The sequence below is a fragment of the Chiloscyllium plagiosum genome, unplaced genomic scaffold, assembly GCF_037043375.1.
Source record: "Chiloscyllium plagiosum isolate Xiang-an unplaced genomic scaffold, Cpla_swu_hap1 HiC_scaffold_3, whole genome shotgun sequence".
Classification (NCBI taxonomy): Eukaryota; Metazoa; Chordata; class Chondrichthyes; order Orectolobiformes; family Hemiscylliidae; genus Chiloscyllium; species Chiloscyllium plagiosum.
The window spans coordinates 54,587,660-54,606,078 of record NW_028270141.1 but is presented as its reverse complement, the minus strand read 5'-3'; the positions used below and the strand labels follow the sequence as shown (position 1 = coordinate 54,606,078).

General features: G+C 41.0%; 1 protein-coding gene across 1 annotated transcript in view; it reads left to right on the top strand.

Annotated features, from left to right (window-relative positions):
- The window catches only part of lmbrd1 (LMBR1 domain containing 1), a 292,459-nt gene that overhangs the window by 247,439 nt on the left and 26,601 nt on the right, over positions 1-18,419 (top strand). The window contains exon 14 of the mRNA XM_043681689.2: positions 4,754-4,838. Within this exon, the coding sequence (XP_043537624.1) occupies positions 4,754-4,838 (85 nt within the window). The remainder of the gene's footprint in view (positions 1-4,753; positions 4,839-18,419) is intronic.

The following is an 18,419-nucleotide window of genomic DNA, read 5'->3' as shown; positions in this document are numbered from 1 at the left end:
CAGGCAGAAGGAAGGACAAAAATTGTTTTTACTCTAGAGCTGTGATTGAGTCTCATCTAATTATGTCTAAGCAACCTCCAGCTGTGACCATCTAAGCCAATTGTTTAGTTGTGTCTTTTGTTCTTCTTTGTGGCTGATGCTTTCTGTAAGATATGATGTGGAGGTGCTGGTGTTGCACTAGGGTGAGCAGTCAAAAATCACACGACACCAGGTTATAGTCCAACAGGTTTATTTGAAATCACAAGCTTTAAGTGCCCCCACTCAGGAAGCTAGTGAAAGAGAATACATTGGGCACAAAATTTATAGTAAAAGATCAAAGGGTTACACAACTTATGCAAATGTATTGAACAAACCTAGATGACTATTAAGTCTTTAATCAGTTAGAATGTGGTGCAGGTTTCGATTGATGAATACTTAAATTCCTGCCTCAAGATAACTTCAGGTTTTATCAGACTAAAGGTGATACCTTAGGTCAGACAATGCTGTTTTGGTGTGAGGCCATATTTCAAGTCTGTTTGTATCTCATCCTGGAGCTAGACCGGTCTTATTTCCAAAGTATGAATTTATAGCATGTCACATTGACTGACTGCCTATGGATCATGTGCTTTTTGAACAAAATAGAACGTACCTGCAAATTCAAGTCTGCAATTTCACCCCATAGATTTGTGTGTGTGTGTGGGGGTGGGGGGTGTGTGGGAGGGGCTGGTGGTGGTGGGGGTGTAGTGGAGTGTGTGTGTTTGCGCGCACATGTGTGCTTTAGAGAAAGAAAGTGTGTGTGCTTGAGAGGGAGTGTGTGGGTGTGTGTGTGTGTGAGATCATACGTGAGAGGGTGTGTGTGTGTGTATATGTGTGTGTGTGTGTGTGTGTGTATGAGAGAGAGAGAATGTGTATGTGTCCATGTATGTGTGAGAGTGTATGGTGTAGTGGGGTCACCTGTAGTGTAACATGAACCCATGATGTCAGTTGAGGCCATCCTCGTGGATACCGAACATGGCTGGCGACTCTGCATTGTTGCCAGTCTTGAAATCCACCTTGGAGGATGCTCGCCTGAAAATCCAAGGCTGAATGTCCTTGATTGCTGAAGTGCTCCCCCCACTGGGAGGGAACATCCTTGTCTGGCGATTGTTGCACGTTATCCACACATCCACTGTTGTAGCTTCTGTTTGAGTTTTGCCAATATACCATGCCTCTAGGCATCCATACCTGCAGCATATGAGATAGGTAACGTTAGCCGAGTCACATGAGTGTCTGCCATGCATGGTGTCCCCACTTGCATTTTATAAATTTTTACTTTGGAAATAAAACCAGCCTGTCCTCCAGATGAGATACAAACAGATTTGAAACATGGCCTCATGCCTAAAATGTATTGTCTGACCTAAAGTGTCACCTTTATTCTGATGAAATCTGAAGTTATCTTGCGGCAGGGCTTTACATATTATTCAATCAAAACCTGCACCTTCATTTTAACTGATTAAAGAATTAATAGCCATATAGGTTTGTTCTGTGCATTTCCATAAGTTGTATGGCCCTTTGATCTTTTACTATAAATTCTGTGTCCAATATATTCTTTCCCATTAGCTGCTTGAGGAAGAAGAGGGGGCTCCAAAAGCTTGCGGTTTGAAATAAACCTGTTGGGCTATAAACTGATGTCATGTGATTTTTGATGCTGTGAGATACAATTTTTTTTTCTTGTCTTTTAGTTTATTCCCACTACCTGAATAATACTGTTTGAATCAGTGGCTGTGATCTCTTACTTGATGTTTCTTAATTAGAAGTGAATTTTAAAGGAATTATAAGTGACAGTTCAAATCCAGCCCTCCCACAATGTCATATTTATATTCATTAAAGATAATTTAGATGTAGGAAAAAAGATAGGATTTGTTTTAAAGCCAAATTTTGAATATGACCCACTCGTCTAATCCTCCCTTATGATGGCTGCTCTTGTAATGTAAATCTATACATTAAGTAGTAGAACAAAGTATATTCTACAGAGCAAATATAGATTTTATTCTCATTTTAAAAAATTACTTGGAATTATTAACTTTTCTAATTGCTCAGAAGCTGTGAGTTTTAATTGCGTACTCTTTACATGGTAACTAGTTCATTATGATTTTTTTTAACTGTACAAAAAAAGAATTTATTGAATTTAATGATAAGTTGCTTTCTTTCTTTCAAAATTCATGTTGCAACTAAATTGAAGGCTGCTTTTCTCAATTTAAATTAAGTATAACTTCCATTCCATGGTCTTCAGTTAAAATACATGTCCCTATTCATTTCATCATTGAAATTTAACATGTCTTTTTATCTTTGTTGTGATAAGTTGGACAAACAATTAAATAGAATGCCTATTTACCGCCTTTTATTCGTGAACGTCTGGTTGTTCCAACCCCCATTCCCTGTTCCTTTCTGGATAATGGGCAGCCAGAACCTCTGGACAAGTAGCAAAAGAGCTAGAAAGAAGAGAAGAAAGTGAGAACTGCAGATTCTGGAGATCAGAGTCAAAAGGTGTGGTGCTGGAAAAGCACAGCCAATCATGCAAGATCCAAGGAATTGGAGAGTCGACATTTCAAGCCTCATGCTCAAAACGTCGACACTCCTGCTCCTCAGATGCCATCTGTCTGGCTGTGCTTTTCCAGCACTACATGTTTTGAAGCAAAAGAGCTGGAACCTGCTTATCTTTATCTTTTAAAGCCTTGGCATTCTTCTGAAAAATATATCTCCATATGTCAGTCCCATTTTAATTGACAGGGACAAATTGGTCTGATCTGTCAATTCTTTAACCAAGTTTAAACTATTGTGCACAGCATCTTATTTTCTTTTCAAGGCAGTTATTAATCAAATCATTTACTGCTAATTAAATTACTCTTTACAGTCTAAATATAATTAAATCCTAATTTTTGTCACATACCAGACAACAAATGATAGTGTCAACCAGGAATGATGTTTGCAAAATTTTGTTTGCCATGCCGTATCATTCTAAAATAAAGTAAGCGACCACCGAAGCTTAGAAGTGCACCTTCTGTCACCATTACCCCATCATTCAATCTTGTGTGTTGGTAACAAATGAACATTGATAAGCCTCAAGGTCACTAGTACAGATCATTCACTTATAAAAAAGATTAAGTGCCACATTGAGCTTCTTAAAATATATTAGTGCATCTTTTTAATAAAGTTAGAAAAACTGAAAATGTTTTAGTTTCAATTAATCTCTAATCCCAGTTTAACTAGTCTGAAGTTTTATTTTGAATTCTGGTTGACATTTGCTTGGGCATGTGCATTTGTAGCTTGTCCAGTGCATTTTTATGTATGAAATTTCCAATGCAACACATTTGGAGCAGGGAAAAATACAGAACTATAGGTCAGTACTATTTCTAACTGCTGTGCACCAAGTGCTGGCATAGGCACACTGGGGCAAATGGCCACCACTTCTGTTAAATTATCTGCAGTCTCTGTTGTGCAAATTATCCATCTAACTTATTTTGATTTTAAGGTGTTTCATTAATCCTCTTATCTAAATGTTTCTAACAAAATAAATGTCTTACAAGAAATGAAAATTGGCAGGTGAGTTGCATAGCGACACATGTTTTGCTAAAGACAGGGATTAGAAACCTTATACTGTGTATAAAATGGAACCATATGGAGTGAACATTTTGGCATTCGTTCCAAGAGATCACACAAAGTTGATTCTTTTCCATAGGTGGCAAACGTAACTTTGAACTGAATGTTCAAATGAACAATTTGAGTTTTCTGCAGCATATCTATTTGGCTATTTCAGTATCTCTTTGGATATATCTTAACTGTAAAGCGCACAGTAAATGAAATGATCTGAACTTGTTTACCCAAACCTATCATTAAATAGATAATTGAATTGGCTCATAAGGTCAAACTATTATTCATCATATTCTGAGTGCTAATACTACAATTTGGAAGCAACCTTCATTTGCTCACTAAACTGACTAGAAGTAGTTTGAGATGGAGAGTAATGGAGTAGTTGCATGTTTGTATTATTCCTATATATTGATACTTAGAAGTGAAATAATGTTCAGAGATGTTGTTACTGCTCAGTTTGGTTTCCTTTGCTATCTGTAAATTATGAACACTGATTATTCGTATTTTTATATCCTATTTTTAAAAATTAGTAATGTTTTGAGGATCAAGAAAATAAGTCCTTAATTTGAGAATGAAACTGACTCGACATTATATATGGAAAAACTTGGCGGCATGGTGGCTCAGTGGTTAGCACTGCTGACTCACAGTGCCAGGGACCTGAGTTCGATTCCAACCATGGGCGACTGTCTGTGTGGAGTTTACATATTCTCCCCGTGTCTGCATGGGTTTCCTCCAGGTGCTCTGGTTTCCTCCCACATTCCAAAGATGTGCAAGTCAGGTGAATTGGCCATGCTAAATTGCCCATAAAGTTAGGTGTATTAGTCAGAGGGAAATGGGTCTGGGTAGGTTACTGTTTGGAGGGTCAGTGTGGACTTGGGCCAAATGGGTAGAAAAACTGGACTTGTACACTGGTCACTGAAAGTTAATTTTGGAAAACATACCACAACTCATTTCTATTGGGACAAAGTCCTTTAAAATGGCAGGAAGTATTCACTTAATGAAAACAATTTGCACTGTAAGATCAACCTAATTGTGAGGGACAGGGGTTTTTAGATGAATCAAATGTGCCTTAATGTAAGGCAAGTAAGCTTTACGTAAACACAGTTTCTGATATTTATATTTTTGTGTGTATTTTTTTCTTCAGGTCAACCATACTTCATTTAGCTTGAGGCAAGCACATTCAAATGCAACTTGGGTGACGAAGATGTGTGATGCAAAGGCACCTGAAGGTGAGTTGATGCAATTTCTTGCAAATTAATGTTCAATCTTCCTTTTATCAGATAGACCTGTAGAGTTTATATTAAAGCCAAAACACCGTGTATAGCTTTGCAAGTAGTATGTTTTGAGAGCTGGCAAGTTTTGCAATTTGACTAAAACTGTCATTCATAAACATTTTCTGTCTAATGTTAAAAAATGTGCATTTTGCTATTTATGTTAGGATCTAATAGTTGATTTATTAGATGACCAGCCATGGTGCATTGTTGTGTAGCCTTTGCTATGGTGGTTCATAAGCCATTTCTTACCATGGCCATTCTTCTGCAAAGCTCAGTTGATGTGTCTAACATGGTTACACTGCTGAGTATCAGATTGCAGCCAGTGAATCTCTAACATTGGTTATCTTTTATCAAACCCATGCATACTTTTGGTGCTTCCCGAGAATCTGTCTACAGCCGCTTAATCCACTGACAATGACCAGCTTCCCATGCCATTAACTGCAATTTCAAATAAACCAGTGTTGTGTGATTTTTGATTCTGTGTAAATGTATATTGTTTTTTCTTGTCTCAATTTATTCCCAGTAACCGATGTAATTTGAAGGGGAGTTTGAAGAGAAAACTGTTCTCATGTTAATAATGTTCCTGTGGTAGAGTTCACATAGACTAACAAAGTAAATCTGGCAAGTGACAGTGTGTCATGTAGATAGTGCATGTTGTGGATACACTGCTTTGATGACAAGTGTGGATATTCAACCAATGAGCAGTGGTGCCACTTAATTCCTTTTTGCTAAATAGTGTCTAGTTTCTTGAATTTACAGGCTGTAGGAACTCAGACCTGTTTAGTGTGTTTCATTTCACTCTAATTTCTAGAAAGTTGAGCGGTTTTGAAAGATAAAAAGATGAGTTACTTGTTTTAATAATAGTATCTATATGGGGGGACCAATTAACCTCTAGTAACTTTATATGACTATAAAATGTGATGGAACTTAGTGAGGGTGCCATTTAGAGGTTATAGTAGTGGTCATTATATGTTATTGGAATTAGATTTTATTGTCACGTGTACTCAAGTACAAGGATAATGGAGATCAGTGAAAAGTGTACAAAGTCCCCATTTCTGCTGCCGTCTCAGATTCAAAGGTACCTAGGTACCTAGGGTGGCATGGTGGCTCAGTAGTTAGCACTGCTGCCTCACAGCACCAGGGTCCCAGGTTCAATTTCAGCCTCAGGCGACTCTCTGTGTGGAGTTTGTACATTCTCCCCGTGTCTGTGTGGGTTTCCTCCGGGTGCTCCGGTTTCCTCCCACGGTCCAAAGGAGAATTGGCCATGCTCAATTGCCGATAGTGCTAGGTGCATTAGTCAGAGGGAAATGGGTCTGGGTGGGTTACTCTTTGGAGGGTCGGTGTGGACTGGTTGGGCCGAAGGGCCTGTTTCCACACTGTAGGGAATCTAATCTGTCTAAAAAAATGTTAGATATAAAGTAGAAAATATTGCAATGTTAAAAGTTCAAAGTTGCAGTCATTCTTAAGTGCTTAGCCATGGGCCTGGATGTAGGTTATTTCACCCTGAAGTAGAGATCAACACCAGCAGGAAGCAGTTGGCCAGCCTTGAGTCCCTTTGCCATGCTATCCGGCACCAGTTTCCTTCTACTGACTGCGTCATCACCACAAGTCTGCACAGGGCCGATCTTGGGAATGCAGCTGCTGCTGAACCTGTTTGGGCCCAAACTGACCTTCCTGTGCCACTGCCAGGAACACACTCTCGCCTCCCTCTGCTAATGCTGCTGCTGCTGGGAGCACAAACTTGACTCCCTCCATCACTGCCACTGGGAAGAAGCATTACATCAGACCCACTGGACACCTTGAAGCAGCTGAGCATTCCACAGAAGATAAGGAAAGAAAACTCACTGGAGAAAGAAAGAAAAATAAAAGCGTATGGAGCAGATGACCTCTGGGTAGGAGCTCGTACATTATGCTACTTGCTACCATCTTGAACAGTGGCCTATCCTGGATAGTGCCCAAGTCCCCCTATACGCTACAGTGCTGTATTTCATTTTATTGTGAATAGAACTGAAAGCTGCGGGAAAACCAGAAATTGGCTCCAGTTCTGACCTTATAAATATTTTATAATGGACCTTTTCAAAGATAAAAGCCTCTGGACCACATGGCACTTGAACCTAAGCATCTTAACTCTGTGGTAAAGATGATATTGCTGCACCACAATAGTCCTCAGTTCTGACTTTTCAACAAAAAGGAGATTAATAATGAAGCAGCTGAAAATTTTTAAGTCACAATCACATCTGAAGAACTGCTGTAGAGATGTCCTGTAATAGTGGACATCATCCTCTGACAACTGGGACTGTGCTCCAGGTGCTGAACGTTCCCTTTTAACTTCCACTGATGTTAGTTTCATTGGGCACCTTTAGTATCAATCTGGCTTGACTGATTAATGGTTCCTAATTCTTTTCTGGTATTATCCAATTATAACTAGATTATTTTCATAGCTTGTCGTTGTGGAATTTCCACTCTTGACCCTTGGGTTGTTAGCAGAATACTGTAACCACAAGCCCTGTAACATTGGACCAAAAACCATATTGACTGTACATTTAACTGTAGTATCCTGAGTGGTTTTATTTCTTCCATATACAAAATTTAGAAATGTGTTACATTTTGAACTATGATGACATTTAAGTTTAATCTTTTGGTAAAGGGTACAAGGACAATAAGAAGTTAAAATGCTCGTGATCTACTTCTGATAGTCTAAATAATAATGAATTCAAGCACAACTGTTTTGTGGTATGTAAGAAGTTCTTTTCTTGCTATGAATTGAGAGGGATACAAATAAGTGGAAACATATCGCCAAGTAACTGATCTGTATTTCCACTTCATGTTATATGCCTTATTAGTTCAAATCAGCAAAATCCACTGATCTCCGACTTCAAAATTTCAAAAGAGTTAGAGTCCACAGCTTTTTTGTGTGTGAGAGAGAGAGAGATCAGATCTTTAATAATTGGCTTCCTGTTTTCATGCCTGAATGACCTAGGTGAGCTTTTTAAATTGTTTACAAAGTTTGCATTAGACAAAATAGTTTCTTTGTATCTACCCTATCTAATTCCTCTAGCCTTTCATACACCTTCATTATATCATCTTTAAAACTTTTAAACTGAAAAGGATCACAATTGTAACCTGTCTATGCATTTTAACTCTTCAAGCCTCAGTACCGTTTGATGTACTCGCATTACACTCCCTCCAAAGCTATATTTCATATGGTAGACTGCCTATAACTGAAGGTTTTACTCCAGATGGGGTCAGACTAAAACTCCACATCACTGAAACATCACTTTCCCTTTGTATTCCACTCTCTGGGACAGTCAGCCCTCCATAGGTCTCTTGTCATTGGCCTGCCTGTCACTATTTTGAATGGGCTCAGACCTGTCGTTTTATTGAGAGTAGCCCTGATGCTGCACAGAGCTATTGGCACAGTCTGGGGCCAGAGCAGTCCATCCTGGTGGTATTTAGAGCAGGGTCTGATTCATTCTTTCCACCTGCCCTGATGATTTTGTGTGATAAGGACAGTGAAAGTTCCAATCAATCTCAACAGCTGGCAACTTCTTGACATACTGTTCCCATGAAACTTCTTGACATACTGTTCCCTGGTTTGAATCAATGCTAATTGGTAACCCCCAATGAAGTATATAGTCCTTACACAGTACTTTGGCTGTGTGATTGGCTGTGGCTTTCCTTGAGAGACAGCTTCCACCCACTTGGAAAACTTGTCCACAATTACCAGGGCCTCTGAATAGCCTTGACAGCATGGGAGTGAGAAATAATCAACCTGCAAGTGCTGGAATGCACTGGCACTTTCAGTTGGGGAACTTGCACTTTGGTTCCAGGGTTGTTCTGGCAAGTGAGGCAGCAGTCCTGTACCACTTGGCAAATGTTTTGCAACCTTGTCCCCACTAGCTGTGCTGGAACTGGACTGTCATTTGTTCTAGTCCCAAATGTCTCCATGTGCTCGGTACAGCATCATGGTAGTGGGCGCAACCGATGGATTTGGTTCCTGATGTCTCCAAACTCCATCTTAACATAGTCTATGTCCATTTTCAATCCATTCCCATTTCTCTTCCTGGGAATGTTTATTCTGCATTGTTTGCAGATTTTGGTTTGCTGTCTCCATGTCGAGCTGGAAAATGTGCACTTGGGCTCATGGCAGGAATGATTGGAGGTGGCACTTTCGGCTGCATGATCTACTAGGGCTTCCATCGTGTTTACCTTTAGTGTGGGCTTTGCAGTTTAATATGGCCACTTCTTCGGGTAGCTGGACAGCTTCCAACAAGTCCTTGACTTCTTTCCCATTTCTGATGGGGGTTCCTGCAGCTGTTAGGAATCCACACTGTTTCCATAGTTGTATAAAGTTGTAGTCAACTCCAAAGCATAGGAGTCCATACAAATGTTGGCAGACTTATCCTGTGCTATTCTGCATGCTTCAGTCAGAGACCGTAATTCTGCTTCCTGTGCCGATGCTCTTGGGGGTGGTGGGGGTGAAGGCAGGTGGGTGGGGGGATGTGGGGGAGGGGCAGGCGGGTGGGGGGATGTGGGGGAGGTGCAGGCTTCCTGATGCCATAATAGTGTGGAGTGTGGTGACAGCCCATTGGGCCTCATATAGCCCTCCTTTACGTGGTCAAGCAACGTATCCCGTTATTGGCGATGCCTAATGCTGGCATGGAACAAAGTGCTTTCTTTAGGTCCTAGAAGCCGCCTTCCTGTTCCCTTGTCAGTACAATCTGTTCTTTTGAGTCCTGTGTCCTTTCAAGATGTTTGTCAAAGGTTTGGCTATTTGGGTACATGAATCAACCCAGCATCGATTAAAGTTACGCAGACTCAGGAAAGCCCTCAGTTCTCAGATTGTAATGGGCTGTTTGGTTGTGTGTATGGCTGCAGTCTGGCTTTGGGTGATTTCCCTTTTCCCATGGGAGATTTTTTTGTCCTAGACAGATGACCTCTTTCTGAGCGATCTGAGCCTTTTCAATACTGGCTTTGTAACCTTTTTGTTGTAGGTGGTACAAAAGGCACTAATTGTCCAGGTCGCCCGCCCTCATGTTCTGTGACTTCTTCTGTGGGTTTTTGATAGCAAGCTGTGACTTTTGTCCAATCGGTCTTATGCACGCTATACCCTGTAACCACTGTTTTTATTGCTGTTCAGCCAACTTGCAGCTCCTGCTCATACTCTCCAAGAGCACCTTTGACTGCCTCATGAAGGAGGTGTTCTTCTCTATTGGTAACAATCACATTCAGAATTTGTACCCTGTCCCAGGGATGGAACATATCCCCTTAACCAGTCTAAGCTTTCCCATGTCTTCACCCCGTCTTTGGGTGAGGCATTTCTTTAGACCATCTGTGTGCATTTCAATCTGTAGTACCAGAACATCCACCTCAAAGCTGTCCTCTAATCTCTGCCTGCCCATTTTTTCTGTCTTTACTTTCCTGGTTGTAAAAATGATACTGAGGATATACAGTCCTCATCACATTCACTGCTAGAGTCCCTCTGTTTCCCAAGGGCAATAGCTTGGTTTGTCCGAATCACCACCTGGATATCTCGGTGGTTGGGTACAAATTCTCTTTGAGCTTAGAAACCAGGGAAGAAACTGATAGGACTGTTATCTCGTCCTTGTTCTGTTGCTCCTGATTTTTATGGCGAGCTGTTTCCTGTTTGGATCTATCTTTCTGCAGCTGTTCATACACTGCTTTTAACTGCTCTTTAAGTTGGGTTACTTTACAATCATGGGCTGATCGAGACATGACTTCACTTCTCTGACGAATTTGTCCCATTAATGCAAGGGACCATTTAACTCAGTCTTTATTTTTCTGTCGGGTGGTTTTCCCCAGACCCACCTCAGGAAAGCCCTCAGTTCTCAGATTGTAATGGGCTGTTTGGTTGCGTGTATGGCTGCAGTCTGGCTTTGGGTGATTTCCCTTTTCCCATGGGAGATTTTTTTGTCCTAGACAGATGACCTCTTTCTGAGCGATCTGAGCCTTTTCAATACTGGCTTTATAACCTTTTTGTTGTAGGTGGTACAAAAGGCACTAATTGTCCAGGTCGCCCGCCCTCATGTTCTGTGACTTCTTCTGTGGGTTTTTGATAGCAAGCTGTGACATTTGTCCAATCGGTCTTATGCACGCTATACCCTGTAACCACTGTTTTTATTGCTGTTCAGCCAGCTTGCAGCTCCTGCACGGTGGCACAGTGGTTAGCACTGCTGCCTCACAGCGCCAGAGACCCGGGTTCAATACCCGCCTCAGGCGACTGACTGTGGAGTTTGCACGTTCTCCCCATGTCTGCGTGGGTTTCCTCCGGGTGCTACGGTTTCCTCCCACAGTCCAAAGATATGCAGGCCAGGTGAATTGGCCATGCTAAATTGCCCGTAGTGTTAGGTAAGGGGTAAATGTAGGGGTCTGGGTGGGTTGCGCTTCGGCGGGGCGGTGTGGACTTGTTGGGCCGAAGGGCCTGTTTCCACACTGTAAGTAATCTAATCTAATCTAAATAATCTAATCTAATCTAATATCATCTAGGGTCCTTGGGCATATTATACTTCTGCTCGAGTTTGGTGTGTGTCTTCCCTAACGAAAACTGTACCTCAAGGTAGTTCTGCAACTGCCACAGCATTTCTTCCTCCTTTATGTCAGGAGGGGCTAGCCTGTTTCTTGACGTCATAGGCAGTTTCCCGGGGTCACTCATGATCACCCTAATCCACGTGTCATGGTCAATTTCCTGCCATAGATGATGTTAGCTGAACTGAGGTCTGGACATGGGTGATTCGAAACAAAATAGCCAACTCACAAAAGTTTCGGGGTTGCATTCAGAGACTAGATCACAATTCTAAGAAGGAAGCTTTTTACCCTCAAAGAACTGTCAGTGATTGCTCAGTTTAGACAGTGTCCCCAGCGATCCTGCCCAATTGCGCTAAATTGTGGGATTGTGTTCCAATAATGACCGAAATCTTTGAGTGGCGAAAATAGCCTCTTTATTTAGAAACTACAAATAGCAAAGTTCGAGGTGACAGTAGAGTCCTGAAATGCAGTTCTTACATATTTTAAAATTCCATTACTATGGTGTTACATTGTTTTATCTATAATACATAAAGGTTTGAGGGGCTTCTGTTCTGGGAGACAGGAGATGTGCTAAAACATGTGCTAAGTGCTGGCTGTTACTTCTGATGGGATTAAGATTGTCTCTCCGATCTGCTTGCATAATTAAGAGGTGTTAGTGGTTTTGTCTTTTAGGTTAGTAAGTGTTAGTATAAATACTAGGCCTATATGCTCAAAATAAGTTGGAAATTGTACCTTTACTTAATAAGAGAATAAAGGATATTGAACTGATGACTGCAGCTGGGTTGTGAGATTTGTTTACTATTTGTCAGTGTGAGTTTCATTCATTCATGCAATTTCACTGACAGTTTCTTAAAGGGATAACAGCCCAGTTAAAAAGTATTTAACAAGTACATATTAATTGGGGAAACTTTGTTGCATTCTGCAATTTATTCAGGTCTGGGAGACGGTTGGGAAGGGCTGATTAATCTTATAATATTTTATGGAGACTTGCTGGGGATGGAATTGTTCTATATGCTACACTTATTCAGAGGTAGCAAGGGCTGATAAGATGTGAAAATGCAGTAATGAGTTTGAAAAGGTTGTTTTGATTAGAAAGGGTTGTTTTAAATTTGGTCTGTTTTATGATAGTTAAATATATTAAGCTCTGTAGGTTAGTGTTATAGTAGGGAGTTATGAATGAATGAAACGGGAACGCAGTGACTGGGTTAGTAAAGGGTGTTATGAATGAATAGACATAAAGCGCTTGTGAGTGGCTTAGTGAAGGAACCTAGAATACAATATCTCACAAGAGGCCAACATTCTATTAAATATTTTGATACCAACGGACAAGCTTTTCGTGACTTCTATATCTGAACACTAAATAGTTTTACTCTTGCAATGCTGTAAGGCCAGTAAAATGGTTTAAATAGTATTTATGCAACCAAAACCAATTATTCAGCCCAATAATCTGTGGTACGTTTTGTGTTCCCCACAAGCCTCCCCTTGTCTACATTATAACTCCTAACTCCCTCTTCAGATTCATTTCAAATTAACCTATGTTGTTTATTTCAACAATTCCGTGTGTCCTAAGTTCTAACTAAATAAGTTTCTTCTGAATTTTTAAATTAGATTGATTATTGACTATCTTACTTTTATCCCTTCTAATTTTAGATTTCTCCGCAAGTAAAAGCATGTCAATGTCTATTCCATTGAATCCTTTTCTAAACTTAAAAACCCTTCCTAGTTCAGCCCAACTCATCACTTTTTCTATTTAAAAGTCTGTTTAATCTTGCCTGATAATTGTTACCATTTTGTTCTTTTAACATTTTTCAGTTTTATTCCTTGGTTGTGTGTTTTTATGGCCTTGTTAACCTGCAATGCTGCCTTCTACGCTTTGTTTATCCCTAATCTTAAGTTTGATGGCATCCCTTTATATTTAGATTTTTAAGGAGAAAGTGAGGTCTGCAGATGCTGGAGATCAGAGCTGAAAATGGGTTGCTGGAAAAGCACAGCAGGTCAGGCAGCATCCAGGGAACAGGAGAATCGACGTTTCGGGCATAAGCCCTTCTCCAGGAGATAAGCCCTTCGGGCATAAGCCCTTTCCTCATTCCTGAAGAAGGGCTTATGCCCGAAACGTCGATTCTCCTGTTCCCTGGATGCTGCCTGACCTGCTGCGCTTTTCCAGCAACACATTTTCAGCTATTTAGATTTTTACTCCATTTTCGGAGAACTGTGAACCATTACTCCAAGATTCCTTTGTATCACTACATTCCTTAAAGTCCTACCATTCACCATGAAACTCCTACCTTGATTTGACTTTCCAAAATGCAAGACCTCACACTTATTGATATGAAACTCCATTTGCCATTCCTTGGCCCACTTCCTCAGCTGATCAAGGTCCTGCTGCAATTTCTGATAACCTTCTCAATGCCCACAATGCTGTCTATTTTACTGTCATCAACAAATTTACTAATCATGCCTTGTACATTCTCATCTACATCACTGAGATAGGTGGCAAACAGTAATAGGCCCAGCAACAATCCTTGAGGCACTCCACTAATCACAGACCTCCAGTCTGACAAGCATCCTTACACTATTACCCTCTGCTTCCTACCGTTAAACCAATTTTGTATCCAATTTGCCAGCTTGCCCTAAATTCCATGCATTCTAACCTAGAACAGCTTACCGTGTGGAACCTTATCAAAGGTCTTACTGAAATCCATGTAGACTACATCTACTGCCCTCGTCAACCTTCCTGGTCACTTCATCAAAGAGCTCTAATAAATCTGTGAGGCATAATCTCCCACTCACAAAGCTATGCTGACTACACCTAATCAAGATCTGTCTTTCCATGTGTTTCTTATCTCTCAGAATCTTCTCAAGTGACTTACCCACCACAGATGTTAAGCTTACTGGTCTATAGTTCCCAGGTTTTTCTTTGCAGCCCTTCTTGACTAATGGCACAACATTCGTTAGCCTCCAGTCTTCCAGGACCTCATTCATGGCTAATGATGATGCAAAAATATCAGCCAGGTTAAAATGGATGGAAATAATTAGAGATTATTTTGCTTTACAACCAGGCAAGGCACTCATTGATTTGGAGAAGCACTGTGTGTTATTTTGAATTGTTAAGCAAAGTCTGATTGCTTAAATAAATCTCAGCATAACTGTTACCCTTGTCAAGGGCACAGGTTAGAACTCCACAGCACTATGAATATTTTTAACTTACGCTTTCAAAATAGGTATCTCAGGAATAAAAGAATGACTAGAGTAAGATTAGGGCCAAGGAAAGACAGTAGTGGGAAGTTATGTGTATAGTCAGAGGAGATAGGGGAAGTGCTAAATGAATATTTTTCATTATTCACACTAGGATTTTCAGTATTCACACTAGAAAAACAAAATGTTGGCGAGGAGAATACTGAGATACAGGCTACTAGTCTAGATGGGATTGAGGTCCCCAAGGAGGGCATGGAAAGTGGAAAAATAGATAAGTCCCCTGGGCGGGATGGGATCTATCCTAGGATTCTCTGAGAAGCCAGAGAGATTGCTGAGTCTTTGACTTTGATCTTTGTGTCGTCATTGTCTACAGGAATAGTGTCAGAAGACAGGAATTTAGCAAATGTTGCTCCCTTGTTCAAGAAGGGGAGTAGAGACAATCCTGGCAATTATAGTCATGATTTGGACCTGGTAATTATAGACCAGTGAAGCTTCCTTCGGTTGTAGGTAAAGTGTTGGAAAAGGTTATAAGAGAGAGAATTTATAATCATCTAGAAAGGAATAAGTTGATTAGAGATAGGGTAAGTTGTGCCTCACAAACCTTACTGAGTTCTTTGATAAGGTGACCAACAGGTGGATGAGGGTAAAGCAGTTGATGTGGTGTATATGGATTTCAGTAAGGCGTTTGATAAGGTTTCCCATGGTAGGCTATTGCACAAAATACGGTGGCATGGGATTGAGGATGATTTAGCAGTTTGGATCGGAGATTGGCTAGCTGAAAGAAGACAGAGGGTGGTGGTTGATGGGAAATGTTCATCCTGGAGTTCAGTTACTAGTGGTGTACTGCAAGGATCTCTTTTGGGTCCACTGCTTTTTGGATTTTTATAAATGACCTGGATGAGGGCACAGAGGAATGGGTTATTAAATTTTCAGATGACACTAAGGTTGGTAGAGTTGTGGATAGTGTAGAAGGATGTTGTACGTTACAGAGGTAAGCTGCAGAACTGGTCTGAGAGGTGGCAAATGGAGTTTAATGTGGAAAAGTGTTGAGGGGATTCACTTTGAAAGGAGCAACAGGAATAAAGAGGACTGGCTAATGGTAAGATGCTTGGTAGTGTGGATGTGCAGAGCGATCTCGGCATCAGTGTGCATAGATCCCTGAAAGTTGCCAGCCAGGTTGATAGGGTTGTTAAGAAGGCATACGGTGTGTTACTTTTTATTAGTCAAGGGGTTTAGTTTCGGAACCATAAAGTCATGCTGCAGCTATACAAAACTCTAGTGCGGCCACACTTGGAGTACTGCATACAGTTCTGGTCACCGCATTATAGGAAGGATGTGGAAGCTTTGGAGAGGTTTCAGAGGGGATTTACTAGGATATTGCTTCGTATGGAGGGACAGTCTTACGAGGAAAGGCTGAGGGACTTGAGGCTGTTTTCGCTGGAGAGAAGAAGGTTGAGAGGTGACTTAAATGAGACATATAAGATAATCAGAAGGTTAGACAGGGTGGACAGTGAGAGCCTTGTTCCTCAGATAGTGTTGGCTAGACCAAGGGGGCATAGTTTTAAATTGAGGGGTGATAGATATAGGACAGATGTCAGAGGTAGTTTCTTTACTCAGAGAGTAGTAGGAGCGTGGAGCATACTGCCTGCAATGGTAGTAGATTTGCCAACTTTAAGAGCATTTAAATGTCATTGAGTAGACATATGGAAGAAAATGGAATAGTTGCAATCTCGATGGACTCTAGCGATTTTATGATTCACACTTAGTGCAAAAACTTTGTGTGCAATTGTTTTCTTTACTTTAAATGCTGTGACATGGATTTTCTGATAATCTGCCAGTTGTATTCTAGCACAGATGGGATTTGCTAATGGAAAATTTCTATCCTGGCAAACTCTGAAGATATTGTCCAGGAAATTGGTAATGATAAGGCAATAGTCACTCAGTCTTTAGCTAACTACAACAAACATGGCTAACGTGTACAACATTTGATATAAATTGGAGCCATGTACATAAAAGCATTGGCCATTTTTATGATCTTCTTCAAAAACACTGTTCACTGCTATTTTGTAAAAATACAATTGTTCAAGTAGTCATCTACATGCCCATGTTAATCACATCTGGACTGGTGAACCTTGGGCACAATCATGAAAATAGCTTTCAATAGGAGGTTATTTGATGACACTACACACTCAAACAAGGTGTCATCAAATAACCTCCCATAAAAGCTGCTTTCATGATTATCTCAACTTAGTTGTTATGAACTGTTTCCCCATGCCATAGTTGTTGACTGTCTTCTCTCTTTTTGCAATCAACGTAGGGTTCCCCAGCGCTTAGTTTTCACTCCCAACATGTTCCTTGTTCACAACTGAAAACAAAAAAAATGCTGGAAATCCCAGCAGGTCAGATAGTATCCATGGAGAGAGAGAATCAGCTAATGTTTTGACTCTGGATGACTCTTCATTGGAGCTGAAGTGAAGTGTAATGGGGGCAGCATTTACGCAATAGTGGGAGGTGGGTGTGGGTTCGAGTGCTGGGGGGAGGGGTGTGGGGAAGCGAAAGGGTTTTGATAGTTCATATTAAGTGATTGGACTGTGAGAATGGCTGAACAATGGTGTGTCTAACTGCCAGACTGGAAAGAACAGATAGTCCCACTGGAATGGGGGGAGGGCATGTAGCAAACAAAGCTAAAAGAAAGGGAAGGAATGGGTTCACAGTTTGGCGGTGTTGAACTCAATATTGAGCCCAGAAAGTTGTAAACTTGCAGATGAGATGTTTTTTGGAGAATTGCAACAGGCCAAAGACAGTCAAGTGGGCTTGCGAACAAGACACTGTGTTAAAATGACAAGGTCAGAGTCATGCTTGCACACAGACGAAAGGTATTCTGCAAAGCAGTCACCCAGTCTGCGTGTAGTTTCTCCAATGTAGAGTGGACCACAGTGGACACAGCAAATACAATACACAAGATTGGAGCAGGTACAGGTGAAATGCTAGAAAGACTGTTGAAGCCTTTGGATAGTGAGCAGAGAGGAGGTGAAGGGGCAGGTGTTGCACCTTCTGTTGTTGCATGGGAGGACAGGGTGGTGGTGTTGGTGGTCAGGGAATGGATTAGTGTGTCCCTGCAAAATGCAGACAGGGGAATGAGTGGAAGATATTTTTGGTGGTGGTGTTCTGCTGGAGTTATCTGAAATGAGAGACAATGATCCTTTGAATGTGGGAGCTGGTGGGTTGAAAAATTAGAACAATGCAGATCGATCACACTGTTGTGAGTGATGGAAATGGGCAAGGACAGAAATACGGGTGACAGGCCGGATGTGGTTGAGGGAGAAATCCATCAGAAGCATGGAGCAGCACCAAAACATTCGTCGACGTACCAAAAAAAAAAAGAGTTGTGGAAGAGGGCCAGTTTAGGACTGGAACATGGATTGTTCCACATACCCCATAAAGAGGCAGGCATAACTGGGACCGATGTGGCAGAAGTGAGATTAATTAAATGAGAAATTGTTCAGTGAGAGAACAAGTTCAGTCAAGTGGAGGAGAGTGGTGGTGGATAGGGATTGTTAAGACTTATGGTCTAGGAAGAAGCTGAGAGCTCTCAGAACATCTTGGTCCTCCTTTCATAGAAAGTATCTGTTATACTGTGTCCACCTGCATTCAAATAGAACTGTCACATATCTTGCATTGCTAAAGGTGACTCCAAACCTTTTGGTTTTCTCTATTGTGCCAAAATATTTCTCCCTGTCAAATCAATAATTTGGATTACATTTTAAAAAAAGACTCCACTGGAGAGGTGCAGAT